Source organism: Sturnira hondurensis, unplaced genomic scaffold (genome assembly GCF_014824575.4).
Source record: "Sturnira hondurensis isolate 20B ecotype Veracruz unplaced genomic scaffold, ASM1482457v3 Scaffold0019117, whole genome shotgun sequence".
Taxonomy (NCBI): Eukaryota; Metazoa; Chordata; class Mammalia; order Chiroptera; family Phyllostomidae; genus Sturnira; species Sturnira hondurensis.
In genome coordinates this window covers 64,204-91,185 of record NW_028091748.1, presented here as the reverse complement: position 1 = coordinate 91,185, position 26,982 = coordinate 64,204, and the positions used below count along the sequence as shown (strand labels likewise).

The 26,982-nt window shown below is 42.7% G+C and overlaps 1 protein-coding gene across 1 annotated transcript; it reads right to left on the bottom strand.

Moving 5' to 3' along the window:
* Positions 1-5,617: 5,617 nt before the first annotated feature.
* On the bottom strand, positions 5,618-26,625 carry SERP2 (stress associated endoplasmic reticulum protein family member 2). The gene is made up of 3 exons (XM_037070897.1): positions 26,542-26,625; positions 21,672-21,744; positions 5,618-6,004 (listed from the first exon to the last, which is right to left on the bottom strand). The coding sequence occupies exons 1-3, from the start codon at positions 26,623-26,625 to the stop codon at positions 5,964-5,966; spliced, it is 198 nt and encodes a 65-aa protein (XP_036926792.1). The 3' UTR covers positions 5,618-5,963.
* Positions 26,626-26,982: the final 357 nt, after the last annotated feature.

Here is a 26,982-nt window from a genome sequence, read left to right as displayed (position 1 = left end):
AACAGAAGTCTTTGTGTATAGGTTTGTGTATTGGGGACTTTCAAGATGTCAGCGATATAGTCTATGCCTCTGTTTTGATAAATGACATTTGAACATTCAAGGCCAAAACTCTCTAGTGGAGAACTTGACTCCCTGATCTTTCCCCACCATTGTTAAACTTCACTTTGTCTTTTAGGTCTCCCACCGGGATCCTACTCACATACCAAGGCACTTAATATCTTTTGTTCTGCCTTGGCAGAGTTGTGAGGAAATCTTTTGGGGTGAATACAATTACCTGTATCACTTTTATTACTTAAATTCTAAATTTCTTCTTAGGAGATTCTGCCTTCTGCTGTGAATAAGGGGTTAGGACAGTGTTTTAGAGATGAGGGCTTGTGCATAAATCCATGACTAGGTTGCCATATGTCCTCTTTTGCCCAGGACAGTCACAGATTTGTGTAGTGTCCTGGTATAATTATTAATAGAATTATCAATAGTACCTACTTGTATGTGTAGAAGCATCCTGGTTTGCATGGTAAGTCACATAGCCAACGACCCATGGCCCAAAGCAAGCTTTCTCTGAGACACTGCCTGTGAGCTTGGCACAGGTGGGCTCTAAAGGCCTAAGGAGCACAGTGAGATTTAGACCCTAAGAAAAGGTTATGGTTAGAAAATTGACCGCAACTCAACATTTTACCACAGCATGCTAAAAATAATATTGTGGCAGAAACAGAGTTCATGAAACATGCATGTGCACCCTGACATTGCCCAGTTTCCCTTGCAGGTAAATTGAGGCCATGTGACTAGTTTTGTCTGATAAAGTGAGTGGAAGTGAGGGGTCACTTCCAGGCCAAGGCAGTGGAGAGCTGCTGTTGTTATGCATCTCTCGCTCTCTATTCTGTGGTGACTTTGTACTGTGATGGCAGCATAACCTGGATCCTGAGACACCCCTGGAGGGAAGCCCTTGCCAACCTACCTCTGACTTGTGTGAGAGAAGGAAATGTTGGTCGTGCTAAGTGGCCAAGCTTGGGGGGATTGTCACCACAGCACAGCAGTATCCTGACTCACCATGAAATGAGAACTCTTACAGCCCTATCTACAGAAAGGATTATACACAATGGCCTACATGGTCTTTTTTAGGTTGTAAGAATATAGAGGACCTTCTTGGCTTTATCCAGATCACACTGTTTAAAATCTCACTCATCCTCCCAGTTACCATCACATTATCTTGCTTTTTTTTCATAGTTGTCATTGACACATTTACCATATTTTTTGGACTATAAGATGCACTCCCCCCAAATTTGGGAGGGAAATGGGAGTGTGTCTTATAGTCTGAGTGTAGTTTTACATTTACATTGGTGAAATATCATGTTATTTATGTTATTAAATATTTGACCACATATTTTGCTTCAAAATTTTTTTCCTATTTTCCTCCTCTAAAACCTAGGTATGGCTTATGGTCTGAAAAATATGGGTGTGTGTTATGTATTCCCCACTATAATGTAAGTTCCATGAAGGCAAGGGACTTATGCCTTAAAACAGGGCCTGGCACACAGTAGGCACTTAGTGTAGTTTTATAAAGTAAACTGTGGGCTGAAAGTTCTGTATATAACTATCATCTCTGAGATTCAAAAAGGTAATGGAAGAAAGAAAGGCCCTTCTACCTTTATTAAATACTTAGAATGAAGCAATGAAGGGGTAGAGGCAGAAGTCAAAGACATAGACTCTCTTCAATGGGTTTTCAATCTATTTGGTAGACAAAATATAGAGGCATGAAACAAGTAGGGAGCAAAACTCTAGCTACAAAATAGTTAATTAAGTGTGAGAGATGAAGGGGAGAGGCCCATACAGTCAGCTAACCATGGACAGCTCTCTGGACTGGACAGGTTCAGCACAAAATGCGGAGCAGTGGTTCTCAAACTTGTGTTTGCAAGGGGTCACCTGGCAAGCTCTCAAAGCCCCACTGCTGGGCCCCACCCCCAGGGTTTCTGATTCAGTGGGTCTGGGTTAAAGTCTGAGGATTTCCATCTCTAACAACTTCCCAGGTGATGCTGATGAAGCTCAAAGAAAGGGGAACCACAATTTGAGAACTGTGGTCCACAGCAGAGGTTGATAAACCATGGTCCTACAAGACCCACTTACTTTTTTAAATAAGTTTTATTGCAACGTAGAACATCTGATCTGTTCCTTTATATATCATCTATGGTTGCTTTCAAGCTATAACAGTGTAGTTGAGTAGTCGTGAGACCACCTGGACCACAAAGCCTAAAATATTATCTGATTCTCTACTGAAAAAGTTTGCTGACTCCTGGGAGGAAGCCAGACACATGGCTGGCAAACAGAGCCACAGGACTTGAGAATGTTCAAAGAGAGGGTCCTGTGACTGAGATCTGTCACAGTTTGTAGCTGATGCCTGATGATGACTTGTGAACAGTGTAGGATATCATCCAGATGACATTTTGCCTCCTAAGCTCTGGGGGCCAAGTGTGGAATAACTGGAGGAATAATACATTCAAATATTCTTGTGTTTGGCTGGGATGAGAAATGTCTTATAGCAAAGTGCATGTTTCCTTCCCTTCTGAACCAGTGAACACATTCACCCATTGCTGGCCTTCCTAGAAACAGTGTTTGATCTATCAGAATGCCTTGGAGGGCGGGGACCTGGAAAAAGCCCTTAGCCTTCCCACCACACACCTGTCTTCCCTCCTACACAGACAGCTCTGACAGTTAAGTATTAGGTGCCCCAGTCTGTGGTCTATTTGTGACAACAAATACATATGAGACCTGAAGTAAAATGAGACATCATGTCTCATCGTCACCAAGCTCTGTGGAGCACCCCAAATGCTTACACTTTCAGAGCGAGACACTGTTTGGATCAGAGTTGATGCAGTGTGAGGTTTGGGGGTATTACCTCTGGGTTCCTGGTTTGGTTTAATTAAAATGTCTGCTGATGAATTTGTTTTCAAATATTAATTGGTAGACAGGTAGCATTAGAATCATCTGGATGAATGTTTTTTAAAAATACATGTGCCCATTTTTCACAAAGAGTTTGATTTTCAGCAGATTCCTGCTTTTAACCAGCTGTGCCCACCCTGAGCATTTGGGATGCATAGCACACTGATGCCAACAGTGGGACCTGCTATTTGTGTTACATGGTTTCAAAGACTTAAGGTGGTGCTAGTGGTCTCTCTCAAGGGTCTGCCAATGTCCCTTAAACCCCCAAAGAAGTTGCTTATGTTCCACTGGAGGGACTGATTGGCTGTGACTGAGGTGTGGCATCAGATTCTCATCAGGATTCGAAGTGGGATTTACACTTGCTTGCCTGATGAGTACTGCCTCTCTGTCTCTTACTAAGGGCTTGGTTTTCCTCTGCCTAGTATTTTTCAAACTATGGGTTATTTAGTCACTTGAGGAGGGTGCAACCAGCATTAAAAAAATACAGTAGGAAGACAAATCAGAGTGCATGCAGGTGTTACGGATTAAGTGTTGTTCTGTACAACTTGTTTTGGTGGGTGTGCTGTGCATTGGGTTGCTGTGTAAATCTTACTATGTGTCATGCCAAATGATACTCATAAGTCTTCACCATACAACATAAGCCAACCATACGCTAGTTTACTTAGGGCAGTTCCTATCTCTGCTCGCAGAAGACTGATAGAAGAAGTCACCAGGGAGGGCAGACTGTCCTATGCCAATATTTCAGGGAGGCTACCTGGAAACTAAGAGAAAACCAATTTGTGGATGATCACATAGCCTGGGGATATAAATCACTCAGCCTACCATATCTGTCACCTGGAGCTAGCTGAAGTCACCTGGCCAAATTTCAGTTTCCATTTCCTTGAAATGGGGCAATAATCATCCTACTATTCAAGCTTGGAAAAGACAAAATAGGGGGAGGAGGGAACATCCTATCCAATAAAGGATAAACCACAAAGCTTGGGCCTTCCTAAGAGTGTAGTGGGTATCCTTATATTGGTGTTAGGGGGAGGAGGAGGAGGGTGCATAGGCAGATGAAGTCTAGGCAACAGGGGAGTCAGAGAGGACATATATGGGAGGATAGACTAGGTAAAATCTGTGTCAAGGGGTCTTTCTTCTTCCCATCTCTTGGTAGGCAGCTGTGGGGTCTGATTGTTCACGGTACACTGGTCTCATTGGGTGGCCTAGAACAGGATAGCCAGACAGAGCCAACAAAATGAGGGGACCAGTTCATAAGCATGACTTATGTGCAGCCCTCCAGTGGTGAAAAATGTTTTTTGTTGCCTTGAGAAGGGCAGAGGGTGTGGGAGCAGTGGGGAGCACAGTGGGGGTGGGGGTGTCCCTGGGGCTGCTAATTTTGGACCAGCCCTGGTGTCTTCTCTTCTCAATGGGAAAGAAAAAGGCAGAAGGGGAACTTGGAAGATGGAAGAAAAGAAAGCCTTAAAGAATATCAGTAAAGGGTCTGGGGTGAAAGACTGGAGTAGACCAAAAATAAGTAAATTAAAAAAAATAAAAATAAAATAACAATCTCACCTTCTATTTTGAAGTGTGCCGCTTACAACAAAGCCTCTTATGTTGTTGAGAGAGGTCCTAGCTACTTCTGTTTTTAAAGCTCTCAGAGTACTATAGGATAAAACATGCTAAGAATGCAAAGATGGAATAAAAAAAGCCAACAAAGACCTACTTAAAGGTGTGAGGTGAGTATCTTTAGTCCTGTCAGAGATCTCTGCAACTGTCTCTGGCTCCCTTAGGTGACATCAGAAGTCTTATTGAAAATGCTGCTCCTGTCCCTGCAAGAATACACTTTGCTTGAGAACAAACTTTGGTTGCCTTCACTGCTTGGGAATGGGACAAGATCTCTAGCTGAGCTTTCTCAAGATTGTGATCCTCAAGAGTCAGGGTACAGAAGCCTTACCCAGGCCTGTAGCAAACATTTATTCTTAGCCCCACCTGCAGCAATTAGGAGTTGGCAGGCTTGAGGTGGGACCCAAGAACCTGCAGTTTGAGATGCTTCTTCTCCACGTCTAACATGCCAAGATGCCAATGAAGGCAGACCACTCTTGGGGAGGCTGTGGGGAAGACTGGTCAGGCAAAGGTGGTCTCACCCACGAGCCCTGGGCCTCAGCCACTGTCCTCCCAGCTGACTACCCAGAGTGCAGCACACTCCTGCCTGTGCCATGCTCTGTATAAGGGCAGAGCTGGGCCCCAGGTTGGACAGTTTTCACAAAGAGGCCTCCGACATCTGCTTCCTGGCAAACTCTGAGGCAGACCACAGTGAGAGCGGCAAATTGGGACCTTAACACACACTGTAGGTGCTTTTTCTGGACTAAAAAAAAGAACAACAACAAGAAAAAATACAGAGAGAGAGAGAATGAGAGAGAGAGAATTGTCAAATGTGTGGAAAACACAAGGTCATCAGAGCCATCGGGGGCTTCCTTTCAGGCAAAGACCTTGAGGTTCACCCAGCACCCTGCTGGTTATGTCTAGATCTGGCTCCAGGCCACAGATTCCCTGATTGCATCATCAAGTCCCCCACCTCTGGCCTCTAACCCTCCTGGAACAATTCTGGCATCTTCTGTACTTCAGTTTTCTCACTGTAATCCACACATGAATAAGGTTGAACAAACACATTTATTTGTAAAACCAGTTCCCAGTGGAGGAGAGATTGTATCCATAGATTGCAAAGTGGTGATAATTCAGAGGGCCACATGCATACATTCCTGAAACCAAAGGAAAAGCCAAGCAGAGCACTTTGCAGACACTGGGGAGCTACCAATCCTGCCAACAGAAAAGCAAGATGTCTTTTCCACTCCAGAACACGGATGTACCAAGATGTCCTGTGAAAAGGCAATTTGGTCTGACATCCATGATGAAGTGATCAGGGAACAATTGCAGGAGCCTTTTGTTTTTTCTACTCTGTGTGGCCTGTTTGCTTCCCACAGATACCCGGCTAAGAGCTTAAGTGGTCCTCCACCCTGCAGCAGGAGGGGCAGTGTCAGATCCGGGCCTTCTCACATGCCCATCCTTATGCTCTGAATGATCTGAAAGATAGCTGAAAGAGGAAAAGAAAACAGCTCAGATACCAGACAGCACACAGCTGGAAACCCTGACCCACCAGGAGCCCTGCTTCAGCTGACCCTGGGCCCTTGACACAATAGCACACAACTGATTAGATATTTCCTAACATGGAGTTAAGTTAACAAAAGGTCAGTGAACTTCTCTAAAAAGGCAGCCTTGCTGTGTCTGCTGGTGGATGCCTCAGGGATTTATAGATAACTCCTGCTAAGTCCACTAGGAGTAAAGGCCAAAAGTCCCTCAGGGGCTGAGAGATTTGGTGCCCTTCCCTACAATATTCTGCTCCTGCTGGGGACATGGCTTTTGTCCAGGCTCTGTGCTCATTTAACAGGGCAGTGAGGCCACCTTTTCAGCAGAGCTCTGACCTGGAAAACAAGCAGCCTCAGAGCTGGGCAGAAGGGCGGGTGCTTACAGGGCAGATGCACGAAGCTGAGCCCCTGACTGCCCCAACCCCGACGCAAGGGACTTTTCTGGCCCCCTCTAACCTTCTGAAATGTGCTGTTTCCCATGGGAGCAATGCTGACTTATTCAGAGCTCAGTCTTCATCACACCACTTCCTTCACTGACACCGAGGGCTGGGCGGCCTGTAAGCCCCACAGATAATTCCTGGGATCTGCACTTATTTCCACAAGAGCTGTTTACATAGCCCCCAAAATGGTTCTAGCTATTGGGTTTAAATGTGTCCCAGGAGAAGGTCCTGATTGCTTTTGTAAACCCTCCCCAGTGGGCAGTACTGGTCAGTCTGGATGAAGACAATGATCATAGCAACTACCACACAGTGAGGTGATTTTATTTTTGAAGGGAGGCTAAGTATCATCTCATTTAATGTGTAAAAACAGTAAACACTGGGCACCCTGGGGTCTTGCCTCTTGTCTCCTTCATAAAGTCATCCTAGAATATACCCAGGAGTGCAGCTTCCTAAGCGACTGCAGTAAAACAGTTTATCTGGAACCCTCAGAGAAAAAAGGCATTGGACATTTCATCACCTAACGTTAGTGAGCACATGGTCTCTGCCAGGCACTGTGCTTGGGGATCCGCAGGCAACTAATGCTGAGGCCCATAATCTCAAGGCAGTGAGATTTGAAAGCTAGGTCAAACACTAATGCATTTTTTTCTTAAAAAAAAAAAAGGAACCCTGGACACATCATTACTACTTTCCTAAACTGGATACATGATATAAACCAAATGGGATTTAATGTTACCTTCTCATGAATGCTCAGTGTGACTCCACTGTAATACTCTGGAGAGTGCACAAAATAGCTCTGGTTGGCTATACTTCTGGGTCCTCATTTCTGCTTCTTCTTATTGTTTTTTGTATCAGTTATTAATATCTCTGATGTTACTACACTAATCTGCAGTGGGCTTTCTTTATTATGTCACTGCGGACTAAACTAAAAACAAAGATCGTTAGAATTATGTGTAACATTAGAGCAAACCTGTTCTGTGTGACCATGGGAGGGGCTCTTCTCTAGATCCATCAAATGAGTTAATTCACCAACTTGTGACATTTAATTCTGGTTGCACTAGAGGTTTTCTTGGCCTAGTCTGGGGCTTAAGGAGGGTCTTGATAGAGAAAGTTGCTAGATCCATGAGAAAGTACCTTAACACAATGAATAAGCTCACAGAAATAGCTGATGTTTCTGTGCTCCCCTCCCAAGGCTGACAAGAATAAAAATTAAATAAACTTTTGCTATTCAGGCTCAAGAGAAATGCTGGAAGACAGTTGTACAGTCAACATCAGGGGAAAAATATTTATATCTACCATGCCTCAGGCTTCGTTTTGGGGATCAGGAAAACGTCCCTGGTCCTGACAAAGTTACTGTACAGTGAAATGTCAGGGCCAAGTGAAACTGGGCTTGAAGTCCAGTTCTTCACTGAACAGATCATTTAATCTTGTTGAGCCTGTTTTCTCTTCTGTACAATGAAGACGATGATGCTTACAGGTTTGTTCCAGGAATAGATGACATGACATATGGGGTCTGTCCAGAAGGTATCCAGCCATATGATATGAAAAATAGAGACATTTCTTGAGGAAGATACAAGAAGCATTGCACATAGGACAATGACGCGCCTCAGTCCCCTTCAAAGTAGGCACCTTGGGATCTCACGCAGTTCTCCCAATCACCATCAGCTGCCCCATATATTTTCCTGAATCTCACTGATGGTCTGAAATATCTTCTCTTTCAAATGTGATTTTAGTTTTCAGGTTTTTGGAAAATCAGAAGTTGCAGGGTGCCAAATTTGGGCTCTAGGAAGGCTGAGAATTACCTGGGTGATTTGATGTTTCACCAAAAACTCTGCACAAGATACGATGCATGGAGCAGGTGCATTGTCCTGATGAAGATCCCAATCACTAGTTGCCCATAGCTGTGGCCTTCTGAATCATCCAAATAGTTTCCACGGGGGAATGTGCAAGCTTAATGCAAAATTTGGTGCAGATTCATTGCTCTACTTGCTCAGTCATTTTGAATGCAATGGCCACACAGCACAAATGCTCACAGCATCTACTGCCCCCACTGACTAGTCACTGAAGTCGTCATTATTCACACATGCACATTCCAGTCCACTCTGCTTGGCTGCCAGGTTATATCAATGTGAGGCAAAGAGTTGTTCTTGTTATATTAACAATGACTGGACTTTTTCTGGACAGACCTTGTGTATGAAGCCTTCTTGTACATCCAGGATTCGATGATTGGGAGTTAGTGCTATTATTCCTACTATTACTATTACTTCAGCAATGACTGCTGCTTTTCCATCTATGAACATAAAGACCAGAGGTCCAGAGCTACTTGACACTCTCTAGAGGTGGGAATTGGGGAAATTACTGAACAGTTTTGAGCCCTGACTTCTTTTCTTTAAAAATTATTTTATTGTTGTTCAATTACAGTTGTCTGCATTTATCTCTCACCACTCCCCTCGACCCCAGCCATCAGCACTGATTTCTGTATTTGAAAAATCTATAGATTGTACTATAGATTGCAAGGAAGGATCTAAGGACTGATCTGAAAATCAAAGGATTGCAAGGAATCAGTATAATGACATAAGTGAAACATGTGCTTATAAAAGATGGTCAAAAATATTCTTTCTTCCTTAATTTTATCTTCAGATAAGAAATCACTTCAGTAGGATATAGATCAACAAATAGAAAACAGTCTGTGCCTTTAGTCCATCTTACTCCATTACATTAACTCATGACTTCAAAAGTGCTAGGTAGTGATAAAACCACTCAATTCTTAAGGAACTGCAGCAAATTTCTCTAAAGAATCTGATACAAAATTTGCTTGTCTTGGAGTAGAAACACATATTCAAACAACCTATCTCTTTCTGAGTCTGCTTTAAAAATTAAAGATTATTCCTAACCTTAACTGAGTCCATGTAAAAATCTGATGGTCCTAACATGTTTATATGTGACCCTTTAAAATTGAACCCTCTTGGATACATTATTTCAAATATTCTGTTTTAAGTTTACCATTTGCTTCCACATCTAAGCTAATGGAGAGATGGTTGTGTTTATTATTCCTTTTTCAGTGTGTCAATGTGTTTAAGAAGCCTTTAACATCCTATACCAATTATATTAATTGTAATTTTGTGTGCCTGCCAATAAGGACCCACAAAGTAATGCCAGTCTTCCAAATGTTGACTTTCTGAGGCAGAGAACAGGAAGGGAGCCAACAGTGCTTTCAAAGTGGGAAAGGAAGTGGGGAGTCTAGACCCTGATAAGTTAATAACTTAACAGTGGGTGAACAAAACTGAGAAAACAGCTGAGTAGGCTGCAGGATAAGGAACTGTGTGCAGACGGGATAGCAGGAAGGAGAGATTCCAAGAAAGGGAGGGATAGCAGGCATTTCAGGTCAGGGGGTCTGGCCTTGGGTGGGTCGTGGAGGTACAGAGAAATTCACGCTAGAGCAGAATCTAGCTTCTCACTTTCCCACCCACATTTAGGATCCTGGTCTTCGGTTACCTGTGAAGATCACATCTTTCTTTTGTTCACCATCCCCTTTCAATGAAATTCTTAGGCTTTAACATGCAAGAATCACTCACACTCAAAAATCAAACAACCTAGAACAATTCTCCTGACTCCGCATTCCTTCCCTGGTCACCATTGCCAAGCACTCCCTCCTTGAAACTCTTTCTTCCCTTGACCTCTATGACATTGTCTTCTCCTAGTTTTTCATTTCCTCATTCTCTTTGGCTCTATACACTAAAGGTGTTTTGTGGGTTCATCCTAACTCCACCTGACCAGTAAACAAGGATGAAATAGTTTCTCAATAAGTATTCTGGCTTTCTCCTCTTCATTGCATTCTTTCTCTCTGGATGACCTCATCCTGGCCCACAATTTCAGTTGCCACTTAGCTTTTGATGACTCATTTGCCCATGTTTATTGCCAGCCTGGATGTTTCCTCCAAACTCTAGAGCCACACCTTCCACTATCTTAGGTAGCTCAAAGGCACGTCAAACTCAACAGGACCTTCTCATGGTCTGTTCCCACTGTCAAACTGGGCATCCTTACCCTCCATCTTGCATGTAAAACAAAACACTAGAGTCATCCTTCACACCTCCAATTTATAACTGAGATCTATGGACTTACACCTAAGAATCTTGTGATTAGGACCATCTCTTTGTTCCCCTCAGAAACCCACCTCGTCCAAGGGACCATCATCTTCCTTCAGGTGCCTGTGGTGACCTCTAAAACTGCTCTACTTTTACAACTCTTCAATCTTTTCACCTTCCTACAGATAGATTTATTCTTTAAGTAAAAACAAGTAAGATTATGCCATCCCTGTGTTTAAAGCACATCCAAAGCTTCCTTTTGCCCAATCTGGATGCTGGATCCTGGATCCAGTCAACTCATCCAGACTCATCTTTTATCACTCTTCTCCTCTCTTGGGTAATCCCTCCTGTTTTCAAAAGCTCTCTGCTCTTACTACAGGGCTTTTACAAATGCCATTTTTTTTCCTGTGGGAAATACTTTCCCCAGCCCACCCTATTCCTTCATGATTCAACTATTACATCTTCAGAGAAGCCTTATTTGACTATCTGGAGCAAGAGTTTTCAAACTTGAGTGTGTATTTCCCAATCACCTGAGGACATATGAAAACAGATATGCTAGACCCCACCTCCAGAGTGTCTAATCCAATGAGTCTGGGGTGGGAAATGAGAATGTATATTTCTAACTAGTTCCCAGGTGATGCTAAGGCTGCTGGTCCAGAGACCACACTTTGGGAACCACTTACCCAGTGTATACCACCAGCCTTTTGTATTATATGCTTTCACAGCCCTATATGCTTCTCCTCACACACTTTTATGTCTGAAATTTTACATGTTTTAGCATAATTACTTGACTAGCTCACCTTACTTCCCTACCAGATTGTAAGCTATAGGTGAGTAGGGACCTTGGACGATTTTGCTCATGACCCTACCCCTAGGCCTAGGTCAGCTTTGGGCACATAGTAAATATTTATTGAAGGAATGAAAGGTGAATAATTACAAAAGTTATGGAGAAAAACACATATTAAAAACCTCAAACACTTAATTTGCAAGCCAAGAGCCAGCATCAAGTGGATATGCTTAGATTCAAATGTCCCAAGAGCTCAGTCCCTGGAGGGGAAGCTACGTCATGACACACCCACAATTCCTTGAGGCCTGGGACTGTAGCATTCTAACTCACTCTTACCCTGGGACCTGACTTATCCCAGTTAACTGGGAGTGCCAGAAGGACACAGGAAATCATAAGAAAGCTGGACAATAGGAAGGGGCTGCCAGAAGGCTGTCCTGTCAGAAAATAAAAAGCTTCAGAAAGCCACTTTTATTGGAGATAAATACTTGACAGGAGAGATCCAGGAAGTTCCTGAGATATTGAGACAGACCAAAGAAATATCCGTTAGGAGGATAAGGCAACTCTAGAAATTACACAATTTGGTCTTTTTTTTTTTCATTTAAAAAATGAAAGAAGAGCTGGTAAGAAAATTATTAACCCTGTGAGGTACAAGTAGAAATATTAGGAGATGAGACATTGCAAAGATGGATCATTATGCTCTCTAAAAGAATCAGCACAGAGAAAGTCAAAAGCAAGGTACCATTTCCTGGTAAGGTTTCCTGGTGGCTTCTCCAGAGATGGCAAAGAGGGAAAAGACAGACATGCTAGGAACAGGTAAAGGCAGGAATACACTATTGAAAAAGGAGATATTATTATCAAAGAAGGTGATGCAGACAGCAGAAACACTCTTCTGAGAAGGAGTCCACACACAAACCCAAATGCTCCATGGGCACACAGCAGATGGTGGCACATGACAAGGGAGGTCACAAGTCACTTTGTGGGATCTAGTGGCTGGTGAGCGCCTCTCCAGATTGTCCACGTCAGATCTCTAGGCAGGACTTCCAGAGTAGACGCGCATCTTTGTCTTTCCTTGGTGGTGAAGCAGCAGGGCTTCTCTAGGGCTGCTCTGTTCCTCAAACATCGGGGGATGACTCCCTCTGCACGTCACAATTCTAGGAATGTGCTGGTGGTCTCCTCCAAAGGCCAGTGTCTGTGTGGTTGGTGTGTAAACATGGTGAGTTTGAATCTGTTCCAGAGCATGTATCCAGAGCACGTAAGGTGATGGGTGTCCAGTAGCCCAGTCAAAAAGCAGTCCTAACTTGGTGAAGGCTTTATCTATCTGAGAGAAGACCCAGGATGGCTGCCCATCTAGTATCTCTGGACAATGCACTTTTTCTGGCAGGGAAAGTAGGATGTCTTAAGAGAAATTCTTCTCAAAACACAGTCATATGCTAAAGGCTGAAACTTGGTAGAGATCTGTGGTAGAGTATTTTCAGAAAAATGTAAGTTAAGAGAGGAAATGCAGGGTAACAGAAAGCAGCTGGGTTTGGAGTTCAGGTTTGGGTACTGGTTTCCTCATTTCTTAGCATGGGATGCTGGCTGATTTCTTCTCTGAGCCTCAGTTTTGTGTGAGTAGAAGGAAAATGTGTGTAGAGCCTGGCATGAAAAAATGGCAGCCAAACTAGCTATGTGGACAGATCTTGCTCACCCGCGTGATCTAGTTTATAAAGAGTTCTTTCTAGAAATACAGAAGAGGCTCCAGCCACTCCTCCAGAAGTGATGCCACTGACCTCTGGCTGACATACCCTGCCCTCTACTTGTCCAGGTACGGCTAGAGCCCATGCAGTTGCCTTGGTATCATGAACTATATGCCCCTCCACTCTAGGTGTTCTCATTGTCACCAAGCAACACCACCAAAGGGGCACGATGGTATCTTTCTTTCCTTGTAAGCATTCAGAATCTTGGTCAGAACCTTGCGAAGGAAGTTAATAGCTCAAGAGATGGTATGGCTAAGGACCATCAATATAATGACAATAACAACAAATATTTTAATACCATTAATGTGACCCCACTAAACATTAGACATGCATTAACCCTTAGGATTAGTTTTCATGAGGATCCTAGGAGTCAGAAACCAGAACTAACCCTTTTAAGAATGGGAGAACTGAGGGTTAAAGTGGGCATGAGTAACTTGGACAAGGCTACACAGCTAGCAGGTGGCAAAGCTGGGTTTCAAATCCGGGGAGGCTGGCCCTGGAGCTGGCACACATGTGAGTTTTCCTCCTCCACATTGTCCTTAAGGAAAACACTGAGTCCAGGAAGGGTGGGTGTTAGCTCTTCCAGAAATGGAAAGGCTCCTAGCCCGTATAGACAGGGGGACAGATGGGTGACTTGAAACATGAGGGTGAGAGAATGGGAGAAGCTGAGGCCCATCTGAGAATATCTCAGGTAGTCACTTCTTCATATCTCTCTGAATAGGTTGTGCTGAAAAACACCTGTCTGTGACATTATCTCTCTTCCCACCCCACCCTCACAGGTAGAGAGAGTCTCTGGAGGATACAGGAGAAGAGTACAGTCTGTCAACCAATGGACAAAAGGAATGTCCCTGCCCAGAGACAGTGCGGCTGCTCACAACTGATGGGGCCAAATAAACCTGGCCAGCTACTGAAGGCTGTGAACTCAGTAGCGGGCGCTAGCTCGGGGCCACACAATTTCCTATTTGACAGTCAAAGAGGGTCCAGCTGGATATTCCCTTCTGTGGATGAAAACATCAGAATATCCAGCAATACAGGGTATACCTCTACACACACACACACAACACACACGCACACTACACATACTCACACAGATTGCACTCCAACCAGAACTGCAGCTCTTTCATTTGTTTCTCTCTAGGATTTTAACAAAGAGTTTTGCTGTTGTTTTTTTTTTAAGGCTATGAACCACTAAGGCTAGATGTTTTGTTCTTAAATTACACTTAATTTCTTTTCAGTATAAAAGTGATTCTGCTCATTGATGAAACTGGAAAATATAGAAAATTATGAAAAAAGTAACAGTCACTGGTTAATTGGGTTACCTTGGAGGTTTCTCTTTGATGGAAGATATAAGCTTCTGTTTCAGGAACACCCAGGTTCAGTAACCACTGAAATTCTCATAACCACTAATTAGGAAATGAAGATCAAGATTGGTCAGAGAGAGAGAGAAAAATAAAATTAAAATCAGGAATACATGAGGGAAAAACAGTCCGAGGGAGGGCACTGGGGTATGTCTGGTACAGAAGAGCCCCACCAGGATCAGGCGATGGTGACTCTGTTAACCCCAGCTGAGACCTCAATGAGAGAATGGAGAAAGATACAACCACATTGCAAAGAGTCACAGCACGGATATGCTGACTAAATGACCAAACTGTCAGAACAACTGGCATGGTAAGGAAAAGACCTAGTTTCATTGAGTCCAGGAGGCATTGTAGTGAAGGAGGTAAGCTGAAAATGCAGCAGACAGTTGTCCTGTGAACACTGTGGCACTTACATTTTGAAAAGGTTAGACCAGGATCAGCAAAGATGAGCATGGGATCCTGCTGTTAATACCACAGTCATGACAGACATGAGTAATCAACTGCAGCACATTTTCACGTAAAGTTTTGGTGTGGCCTCAGAGTCTTTCTCACTAAGGCTTTTAGAAAAAGGCGAAAGGTTCGTACGATCTTCTCACTAGGGCTTTTAAAAGAGCTGAGGATAAGAGGAGAGAAAAGCCAGGGCTTTGAGCACAAACAGTGGTGACTAGCGTCAGTAGTAGTCTGGGGAAGGGCAACCCGACTGCTAGTGTCTTGTGAAGACAGCAGTCTTTACTGTCTCAGGCAGACATTCCAGGTCACTGAGTCTCTTGATAAAAATAAGAACTTGTCTCTGAGTCTCGAGATAAAAACGAGAACTCTTCAGAAGCTATTAAACAGTTCTCTCAAAAAGGCAGGTTTTGAAACCAAGGACTGAGAGACCTGCAATGAGCTGCTTATCTGGGGAGAGGCTGCATTACTAGCAGAAATGTAAGATAATGTTTTTATAAAAGGGGGGGGTGTTTAGACACTTTGGGCTTCAAAGTGGATCTGGAGTCCTAGGAGATCAAATGCAGGTAAACATAACCAGTTTAAAAGGTTCCAGCAACACAAAGTCCCAGGACAAGACTTGAACAAGATAATTTTCTGGCCTATTTGGAATAATCACCTGAGGGGGTCCCCTAATGGGTATTTGAAAAGCAGATCTTGGATTTCTGACAGAAGGTATATAATATTAATAACAATAAAGCTGGTTACCAACTGAGCAAAACAAAGCACAAGATGGCCCTGAAATGTCCTGTTGGATAACATTGTGTCTCAAAAGAACAAAGCTTTCCTATCTCACAAAGAAAACTTTTATAACAAAACAATGGAGGATGTAGGTTGCGTTAAGGAAATGAAACATGTATTTCACTTCTCATATTCAACTTAAAGTACGGACCCTTATTCATTGATTTTAGTCTGCATGTGGGTACTTCCTTTTTCTTGCAATGGGAGGTCTAAAAGATTTCGATGCTTTATCTTGGGAAAACAGTCTCATGTACCCAGAGTGTTACCACTTAAAATTGCACTTATCACACTTATCCTTGGAGTGAAGAGGCAGGGCCTACTGCTTTCCGAAAGATCCAGAAAAATGTGATGGCTGAGCCTGCCAATCAAAGGCCCCGCCTGGGAGGATGAGAGGCGCCTGCCCCACATCCCTGGGGCCACTCTTTTCTATGAGGGCTACAGGGGCAGAGGTGGTGGAGGCTGAAGCTGCAGGTTCCAAGAATGTTGTAGGCCAGCACTTACATCCCTGGAAGCATTCAATACCAGGACCACCTGTGCAGATGCTCCTGTATGCCTTCTTGATTGGTAAGAGAATCAATACAGAGAGAGTAAATAAAGTGTCCAAGGTTATTCAGCTGATAAATAGCAAATCTAGGCTTTGAACCCACATCTGGCACATTCCAAAATTCTCCCCTCCTCTGAGGCCTCTTATCCTATGACTGCCAATTGGTCAGGTTTCAAAGAAGTGTTTTGCCTAAGAGACCTGTTGCAATAGTGGAATGTGGAAATTTACTTACTTCTGGAAAGGGGTCTATTTAGGTAAACCTTCTTCAACTGCCTCTTAACAGGGCAGGGGATTAGAGATTACCACCATGTACTTGGACTAGGATCGTGGGATCCTTGGAACAGCCCCAGTGCTCTTATCCAACTTCTTGGTGAGGTGGTGGGTGTTCCCTTGGTGCATGTTTGGGCTGGGGGTCTCTGGGTGTCTTGCCCCTGTACCCTCAATGTTCTCTAGGTTTCTGTTCCTTCCCTTTCATTATCTTGCTTTTACCAGCACTGTTAATATGAAAGACAGGAAAGCACTATAGATATGAAAGGCAGGAAAGGAGAATACAGGAAAGAGACTGAGAAGCAGAGGGCCAAAATTTGCTGGGACACATCACTCCCCATAATAAAGGGATCCTGCAGCCTCTTGCAGGTTTGTTAACTCGTTTTTCCATATAAAATGGAGTAAGGGTAACCAGTAAGTGAGCATGTACTTAAGTGACAATATTTAACCAGCTTTAATTCTTTCCTGGAATATAGCTGGGAAAACAGATAAAGTGTGCATTTCTTATTCCTTGCCTAACCTGATTATTTATTTACCCTAGGTACACCAATAATACTTTTAAAAAGAGCACTTTGCCCAACCAATCGTCAATTGGAAATGTGGGTTAGTTGAGTGAGGTAATGAAAGCAAGGGGGTATTTCAGAGAATCAGATCAACATCATCATTAATATTAGAAGATCTCATATTTTTTCTGTCTGTATAAAATATACAAAGTGGGAATGACTAATGCCATGATCTCCAAGAGGACAAATGACCTCAAAGGTATCACTGGGACTTGCTGAAGTGGAACTTTACCCTGGCACGTGGGTATATCTTGTTCAAAGGAAAGAGGCTAGAGGGACACGAAGGAAGGGGCATGTGTCTGTGGGGGTACAGAAACTCCACCAGAAACTACAGTGCATTTTGTGTGAGTGTCACAGGAAAGAGCAGAAGTGAGGGTGTGCACAGCACAGGAGGATGACTGGATGTGAGGTGTAGATGGTCTCTCCTTTGGGTCACAGAACTGGGATAGAGGTGAGAAAGAACAGTACTAAGGGGCTTCAATCATCCCCCAACCAACAAGCCTTACTACATAAAGCAGAGGAACTGGTAAAGGTAATGGCTATACTTGAGGAAATCATATCCCTCTAAAGGGAGAGAAAAGATAGGTGGAAACCTGTGCCCTGTGACCCTAAGAAGGGAGAAACTCAAGAGGGATAGTGGGCTCTGCAAAATGAACTGAATTGTGGCTAATCCCAGGGAGGGGGCAATGGGGACACATCTCAAGGTGCTGTTGTGTTTTTCATGATGTTTGACTTAGAAAAGAACATGTACAAAGATAAAAGGAAGGGCACAGTACCAAGGACGAATGGAGAAGCATGACACGTTTCTGTGAGAGTAGTGCCCAACTTGAGCTGAGGCTTGCAAAAATTTGCTAAAGTTGTAAACAAAACAAAACAAAACACAAAACAAAACATGGTGCTAGTGGATTATTCTTAGTTATGATTAAAAAAGAGATGAGGCCCAGGACGTAGGGATTATGGCAGCAGTAAATAGGATAGAGAAAGTAAGATGACCCAACTCCCATTTTATGTCTCGCCTTTCCATAAAAGCACAATGGTCTGAACTAGGAAGATGTAAAGAAGTGGCACTAGGGGAGTACGGGACACGATATGGCATGCTGATGAGTGCTGTGTTTTCTTCCTCATATTAAGTCCAAATCTCCAGGCCCTGTGGTCCCCCATCCAGGCCCCTGGATAATCCTACAGAATGAATAACAAAGCCAAAGTACTGGATCCCTGAAAAAACTCCTGCAAACTGGGAGGGTTCCAGAAGAGTGCCCCAATTTAGCCAAGGGAGGAAGATTCAGTTCCTACTATATGTAAAAATGTAGTTTAGGGAAGTTTTTAAAGCCCTTTCAAAAGGAAGACAATTGAGAACTAGCACAGGTTTGAAAAAAACAAGCCAGACCAAGTAACTCCATTGGCTCCCCTCCCCTCCTAAACAAGAGCACAGGATGGGGAGGGCTATGTGATAACTGGGCTTTGGCCATTCCTGAGCCTGGGGCACTGTCTCAAGCCTCTGTGCCTTTGTTACATAGTGTTCCTTCAAGTGGAATAATCTTCCCTTTGTCTGGCTGTTTGTTCTTCAAAATTCAGCTCAAACTGCACCTCCTCTGGGGAACTTTCTCTTCTGCCCCATATGATCTGGAAGTTCCTCTTGCAGTCTGATTGATTGTGTTCTCCCAAATTCACATGTTGAAATCTCTAATGTGATGGGTAGAAGGTTGGGCCTTTGGGAGGTGTTAAGGTCCTGAGGGTGGAATCCTCAGGAATGGAATTATTGCTTTTAAAAAAGAGGCCCCAGAGAGTTCCCTGCCCCTTCTATAATACATAAAGGTACCATATGAAGATACAAGGAAAAAATCTGTCACCAGAAAGAGGCTCTCACCTGAGCATGCTGTCACCTAAATCTGACTTCCAACCTCCAGAACTGTGAGCAATATATTTCTGCTGCTTATAAGCCCCTCACACTGTAGTATTTTGTTACAGCAGCCTGATTAGACTAAGACAATCCCTTATCCGTGCTCTCCAAGCACTCCAGGCATTCTACTACCTCAGTGCTTTCTTCCAACGGACAGAAATTACAACGAACAGCTTCTTTATCTGCCTCCTCCAGTGTCTGCAGGTCCTGAAGGAGGTTGTAGTTTCAAAGCCTGGCATAGGGCCAGGCTCACAGGGGACCCTCAAGACATGGTGATTGTTGGCAAGAGTTCTGTTGAGAGGTTCAAAGTCAACCTGAAGGGAGTTGTCTCTAACTGTGTTCCAGGGAATTCTCCAGGTTCAGACTTTTACCAGTGACTTGGAGAAATAATATTCTTTCAGAGGCCATAAAGCTGGGAAAGAAAGATAATTAGATAAAAGACTCAAGGTTCAAGATCTAACAATCTACAGTCTAGCCATAAAACTTGAAAACATAGACAAATTTTTTTATATTGATCGACTTTTTATTTTTCTGTGGCATGCTGAGGCACAGGTGTTTTTGACTTGTTTTGGGATAAAAATCAGAGACAGATCATCTGAGGCAATGCATCACAGATGAATATGCAGACACTGAAGAAAATGTTGCATCGATGCACCCAAGTCACTGAACTATGCTCTGAACTACACATTACTAAAGGAGGACACCATGTTGAATATATTGTGTAATGTCACTAACCATACTGCATATTATAACATAATACTGGTAAGCCATTTATTACGCATGTTCTTCTGTGTTTCCAGAATTTATGGCTACTCTATAGAAAGACAACTGAAACCAACAATAAAATTTTAATATACATATTCATGAAGCTTTATGTTAGGTCTCAAAAACGTTAATTGGATATCTATAGTATGCAGAATATCTGGCTTTATTCATCCATCCATTGATGCATCCATTCATCCATCCATCCATCCAACCATACTGAGCACTCGCAACATGTAAAATACTGTAGTAGGATCTACAAAATATAGTGAAAAATAAACACTGCTTTCCCTGAGCTTATATCCTAGTAGAGGGAAATGGATAATAAGTAAGCTAACAAAATAATTCCAAATGATGACGAGAGCTATGAATAAAATAAAACAATGTATGTTGGGGTTAGGTAGCTGCATCTCTGGAGTGTGCAGGAAGTTTATGTAAAGATCTTGGTGGGGTCTGGCTGCCACCCTGATGTGATTCTCGAATGTGTTGTGACTGTTCAAAATAAACTGCAAGCTGGGTCATAGTAATAGAAGCAAAGCGCTGAGGTTAAGGGCAGTGACAATCTTACTGCCTCTGTAGCACCAACAGCACGTCTAGACCAACTTCTGCAGTAGCAAATACTATACTTTAGAAGAGTCATGGCATGTATCTGGAAACCACATCTTATGAGGCCAGATTGAGAGAACTATGGGAATTTAGCTAGCAGAAGGAATCACTAGGTAGTCATCTTTAAAACATCCAAAGATTCAAGATGTTCAGAAGAGAACAAGTCTATGCTATGTGACTTCAGGAGTCTACACCTGAGTTACTGAGAAAACAGTACAGTGTAGTTCAAAAGAGGGGTGACACTTCTAATACAATTAAACCTATATAGAAATGAGATAGGCTTTTGAAGAAGTATTCCAGCAGAGGATGGGTAAACTCTTTTAAAGATGAAGGATCCCATATATAGGCAAAAGATTCCCTTTGAGGACACAGCTTCGGGAAAGGGGCACAGTTTTGTTTCTTTGAGTGGAAGATCATTTCATCTTGGAATGCCAAATCATCTTTAACATATTTGAGCCTCAAGAACAATAACACCAAATCTTTTGGATCTTTCCTTCCTCCTAAGAGCTTTGTTTCCTTGGAAGAGTGGTTTCTTGAAGAACAGAGACATTGATCTGCCCCTCTTCATGGGTGTCTTTTGCCACTGGAGAGAATGATGTCTTTGTGGGAGGCCTGGTTCCTTGCAGGAAGATGTGGACTCTTAGCCTTCCTTGCCTCAGCAACAGTGAGGTGGTAGAGAGGGGACCCTCTGACTGCCTACATTATGGGTAATATTAAGAAGTAACCTCCACTCACTAATACTTCAGAGACTCAACACCTGGGGTCCAGAAATTATGTCAAGACTCCCAACTAGAATTCAACTAGAAACAAATGCATGATCCTTTTTCTCAAGTCTCCTCATTGTATGTGTATTTGCATGTCAATGTAAGTGAAGCTCTCTGAACTTGTCACCTTCCAGTATGAGCTGACTGTAATTTGAGGCTCAGGTAAAAAGCTCAGTTCTATAGAGAAGCATGATCAAGCTTCCTCCTACGCCAAGGACCTTCCCTTTCTGGAGTGTGGATTTATCTGTCAGAAAGGTGCTCCACTTTCTGTTTTAAATGCTGTTAGACTGTGTCTTCACAAAAAGGTTCAACTGAACTCTAAAGCGTATATAGAGCCAATTTCATTGCTCTGTGTAATCATTTTATGATCATAATTTGATACTATATCAGTTCTATCTCTACTCATATTTGGTTTGCTATAATAGAAACTAAGTCAAAGCTATTTAGATCAAGGCCTTAGGCAGAAATTAACTTGAATCTCAGACTAACATATTTTTTGTCTATTTACCTTGTGAATAAAACATGTGTTTTGAAGGACAGAGGAGAATATGGGATACGAGGTCAGTAAAAAACCCATACCTGAGCCACAGACAACAAAAACAAACAGTGCCAATAGCCATGGTCCCACAGGGTATTTTTCTTCTTGCGGTCTCTAAAAGAGAATGGGAGAAAGTAAGATTAGGATCATTAATTCAGGGAACAATGAGTACTGCTAGTTACTATACTAGGAACTGGGGCTTCCACTGTGGATAAGACAGACTCAGTGTCAATGCCCAATGAGCAGATAGAGATGAATACAGTCAGTTGTAAAGGATCAAGGTTTAAAAATATTCATCATTAACCTTATTTACATTGCTGTAACTCAATGAACTTGGTGGTCTTAAATAGTCTGGGGACAGGATGTAAATACATAAAACCAATAATACAATGATTTGGGAGCCAAAAATGATATTACTAATAATTACTTCCATTTGTTGAAAGCACACTCTATGTCAGATGCATACTAAGAAGTCTACATCCACTATTCCCAGCACTCTCAATTCCATGCAACTCCATTCTGTAATTGAGAACTGAGGCTCAAATTTGTTAGCTTGCGCAAGAGCTGGGATTCAAATTTAGGTCTGCCTCATTACAGAGCCTGGGTGTTTTCCACTGACACATTCATTAAAATTTGAACAAACTTATTAATTTGAGAAAGAGAGAAATATTGCTTTGTTGTTCCACTTTTTAACTCATTCATGGGTTGCTTTGCATTTGTGGCCTGACCAGATACTGAACCTGCAACCTTGGTGCATCTGGGCAACACTCCCACCAACTAAGCTAGCCAGCTAGGGCCAACATATTAATTTTTAATTCTTGTATCTGGAATTCCAAGTAGGGTCACAGAGCACAGCCATGCTCTCAGAACCTTCTATGTGCTAAAAACTTTGAGAAGGCAGCGCAGTGGAAATCCTTGGAATCACAGAAGTGCCACAGCAACTGTGAATGGATATGAGGGAAGCAGCATTTTGTAATAAAATTCCTAATATTGTGAAGCTTACACTTTGGAGAAATTTCTGCATTCCCTGGAATGCAGATGGGCGCTGTTGGACCCTTGCCAATCTAGCCCTTCATACCTCCTGCTCTTCTCAAACTCAAAGCACAGATGTGAAAAGAACGTGCCTCTGCAGCCCCTCCCTCTAGGTCTACAGCAGGTAGGGCTTGGTCCTTAAAAATCAATTCAAATGATTAGAAGAACAAGATTTTTTGCCAGGCATCTGTAAACACAGTGAATTTCTCAAATTCCCTGGAAGAGGGTAGAGTGAAAAAAGTAGTACTCACTATTTGCTCATTAGTGTGAGCCCAGAATAGGCCATAGCCAAAACAAGTTAAAGAACTAATTTTATTATAGATAGGACAACGGTTCTTTGGCTCACAGCTTACTCATTAACTTTCTTAGAGAGTCTTCTCTTCTACCTCAGTTGGTTCACTTTTCATTAATGTTGCCATGTACTTTTTCTTGATATTTATCACAGTTTGTATCTCTACTTATTTTTGTGATAATATGTTTAATGTCTGGCTCTCCACTAGCCTGCAGGCCCCTCAAGGGCAGGCACTTTCTCTTTCACGTATCACTGCATAGCAATGCCTAATATAGAACTTAAACATAGTAGATGTTTAATAAGTGTTCATTAAAGAAGGAATAATCACACAGGCTTCATTAAACATGATTTCTTAGGTCGGGTAAAGATAGAGTCTAGGAAGGATATTGTGTTTTTTAATATACTTCCTAATTAGTGATATGGTTATTCCTGCCTTTTTTTTTTTAACTGGAGAAGTATGGATTCAAGTGTCAGTGGCAGGGAGACTCTAAACGACTCCCTCCTCCGTCCTTGACAGGCTCATATCTACACGGCTCTTATTTGAGGCCAAATCACACTGCAAAGAAAGAGGTAGTTGCTATTGACTAGACAAGGACAAAATCGACCATAAATAATTGCATAAGATAATGTTAACTAGCATTTTTATCGTGTCATGCTTTAGCACTAAAGACCAGGTCAAGGTGAAGTCAAGTAAATAGTACACATATTAAATAAAGTTACCTGAATAAAGTGTGACATTTATCCCTTCCCATCCTCTTTCACTAACTTCCTAACAATTTGTCATGGCTGACCAGAAACCAACTCTGTTGCTGTCATCCTACTAAACTTACATAAAATTCATTTTGCTCCATCTCCAGCAAAGCCAACAAGTGAATTCAAAAGCCTGTAAATGAATGGTCTAGTCATGTATCAAATGAGGTCCTTTATTTTTTTCTTTGTAGGAAAACACAAATTATAAAGCAGAACTTGGAGCAAAAAAACCTTTTGATGACATTTCCCAGTGAAGCAATATTATTTGGGGACTTTCAGAGCTCAAGAACACCCCGGTGATCCTAATACCAATATATCCTTTTTGAGAGTCTATGTTACTTTGAGGGGGGGAGTGGTGCCCAGCACAGTCCCTTTGGGATGATTCACCTACCCTGAATCTATTGCTGGGAAAGGTAAGAAAAGCAGTAGAAACTCACAAATGACATGGTTCATTTCAAATGGGAGTTGCTGTTTCCTGAGGCTCCAAAATGTCAGGGGATGGCTTTCCCTGTGATAATAGCAGGGCAACTCAGAACTCTGAAATTTAAATTCCCTCTTCATTCTGAAGCAGTTACTACTGTATAATCATGACACGATTATTCCATTTCTCTGTTTCTTGGCTTTATCTGCTATCTGGGAGAATAATACTGATTCACTCTATAGCTATTAGCTAGTAATAAAATACTAAACATCTGCATACATTCAAAGGGCCTTATTTCTGAATGATTATTCCAAATTTTCGGTTAGAATCTGTTTACCTGTCTCCATCTATTGGATTTCATCTAAACAAGTTATCTCTTGCAAGTTAATTCTTTCAAAGTCTAATCATTTGGGCCTATAATTAGGAAAATAAAATTTAGGATTTAAAGTGTTGCTTTTTAAAAGACAATTTTATTTTTCATTTTTGGATGCTGACCCATTTATAATAAGGTTAGCTAAAAGCTCTCCTAACCAAAGGAAAATAAACATACATCATGGCTTGGTTTGGAAAACTTTCATTACAAAATTAGCAGGGCCATTTAAAAATACTCACAGGCGCTAGACACTTTTGAAGGGCCTACTCCATGGTATATCAGAATTCATGAAAATGCACTCATACCATAGATTAAATATAATTTGAATGCAGTTCTGAAAGTTGTGTTGAGGTGAACTGCAGGTGACTACATTTTCTAGATAAACAGTTTTTCTCCATTTTTTTCTATTTTCTTTTATTTTAGAGCCAATAATTTTCACTTCAGGTCCCAAACAAAAATTACATGGTCCTGAAAAGCTGGAAGTGGCAGACATTGAGTTTACAAAGCCTAACAGATAAAACAGCTCTGCAAATTAGTTCCTATTTTGTTGCTACTTTTACAGTCAGATAAGTTGTCAACCAAATTCACTTAACAACTGAATGCTGGTTCTTTAGTTCATTAAAAAGAATCATACAACTAGAGATTTTCAATATTATCAGTTAGTGTATATGATATCCTAGGAAGAGTTAATATCCTAAGGATACAAAATCTTGAATAGTTAACATTAATTAGAAGTTGTCAATGTTAATTTGAACAGCAAGTTTTTTAGGAATAAAAATAAATAGGGAAAGCATAGACCTATGTGATAGATGGTTCCAATTCAAAGGCACATTGGCATTATGCTGGCCACTCTAACTAAATGATCTAACTTTCAAGTGAGAGAATTTCAAGCATGACTTAAACCTGGAGCTGTGCATAAAGGCCTGAGTACAGCTGAGTTTGATCCTAAGGTTTCCCTGCCATAGCACTGCTTAGTTTTGCAAGCATTCTGGTCTAGTGATTTTAGATTCAGCTTTTTGCTCAGTTAATCAAAGTGGCATCATTTCTTTGGCTAAAAGGACTTGTCTTATCAAGTCTGCAAGCTTTTCCAGCCAAACCCCAAGCTTCAGTTAGATTTTCATTTGAGTGCCTTTGCTCATAGTCTTGGAGACTCACACTGCCCAACAACTCATCCGAGGCGTGTTTCTGAATGTTCAAAATCCTAAACCTAGCATTTTCTGTTCAAGATAATTTGCATTGCTAAAAGAAACCCTAGTGCAAAAGGCACAATTTTACTTAAAACTTGCCATAAAGCTTTAATCTACAGTTTTGAGGGCACAGAATGCTTGGCAATAAACTGGTCTCTAAAGTTTTGGATCATACCATCAGAATGTGCCTGAATTCACAGGGTGAGCAAGAGGAAAGTTTCATTTAAACTTAAGCCCAGACTTAAGAGGCCTCACTAGAGAAAAGGCGAAATAGGAGAATGGAGGGAAATATGGGGCAGAATCTCATGCAGCTTTTCCAACTTACACAGAGAGAACATTCATAAAGCGACTGGAGAGAAAAACGTTGGTGTGTGTTGGTTGGGTATGTGCAAGGGGTGAAGCCTGGGAGAGGGTGATGATAAATAGCATTCATTAATTCATTCACTCACTCACTCACACACACATTCATCACTTATTTAACAAACATTCTAGCACCTATAAGTTCAGAACCCTGGGTCAAGCAGTTGTCTTAACAGCTCCTGTAACTGCGATTGCCATCTTCACTAGAGACAAAGGCTGAATTCTCCCTCCCGTGGTAGCCCCATCAGCCACCCCAGAAGGGTCTCGACCAACCAGGGTCCTCTCCGTTCACGCCCAAGACAGCACCAAGGACTCCTGACCATAGCTCTCTGAACCCGCTGGGTCCGCCCCTCCGGACAGGCGGGCTGGGCGCTGAGGAGCTGGGAGGACCGGTCTTGAGCTCTAGGCCCGCTCGTCTGGCCCCGCCCCTCCCCGCCCCGCCCCGCCCCACCCCGGGCCCTGCCCGTTCTACGGGCTTGCACCGCCTCCACCTTACCAGGGTTTTGGCTACGTTCCCCCTCTGGGTGATGTTTTTGCTGTGCTTCTCATTAGCCATCCGGATCCGCTGTTTGGCCACCATGGCTTGGGCTCTTGGAAGTGATCTCAACTCCCACCTGCAAGGATGCCCCGTGTGAGTCCCGGATCGAGCCGAGAGCGTCCGGTGAGCCCCGGGCGCTGCAGGTGGCAAGGCGCGGTCCCCGAGCCTCGCGTAGCCCGCTCCCCAATCCCCAACGAGCCGGTTCCAGAGAGAGGCCGGAGCTCGGACGGAAGTAATCTTTCATCTCAGGAAACCCTCTCCTACTTCCTCGCCATCCTTCCGGTCCCCCCAACTAGCTAACCAGCGTGGCCGTAGGCTACGCCGCTGCAGAGCAGCGCGCGGACCCTCTCGGGCCGGCCCGGGCCCCCAGTGGTCTCGAGGTCGCAGGGGACGAGGCGG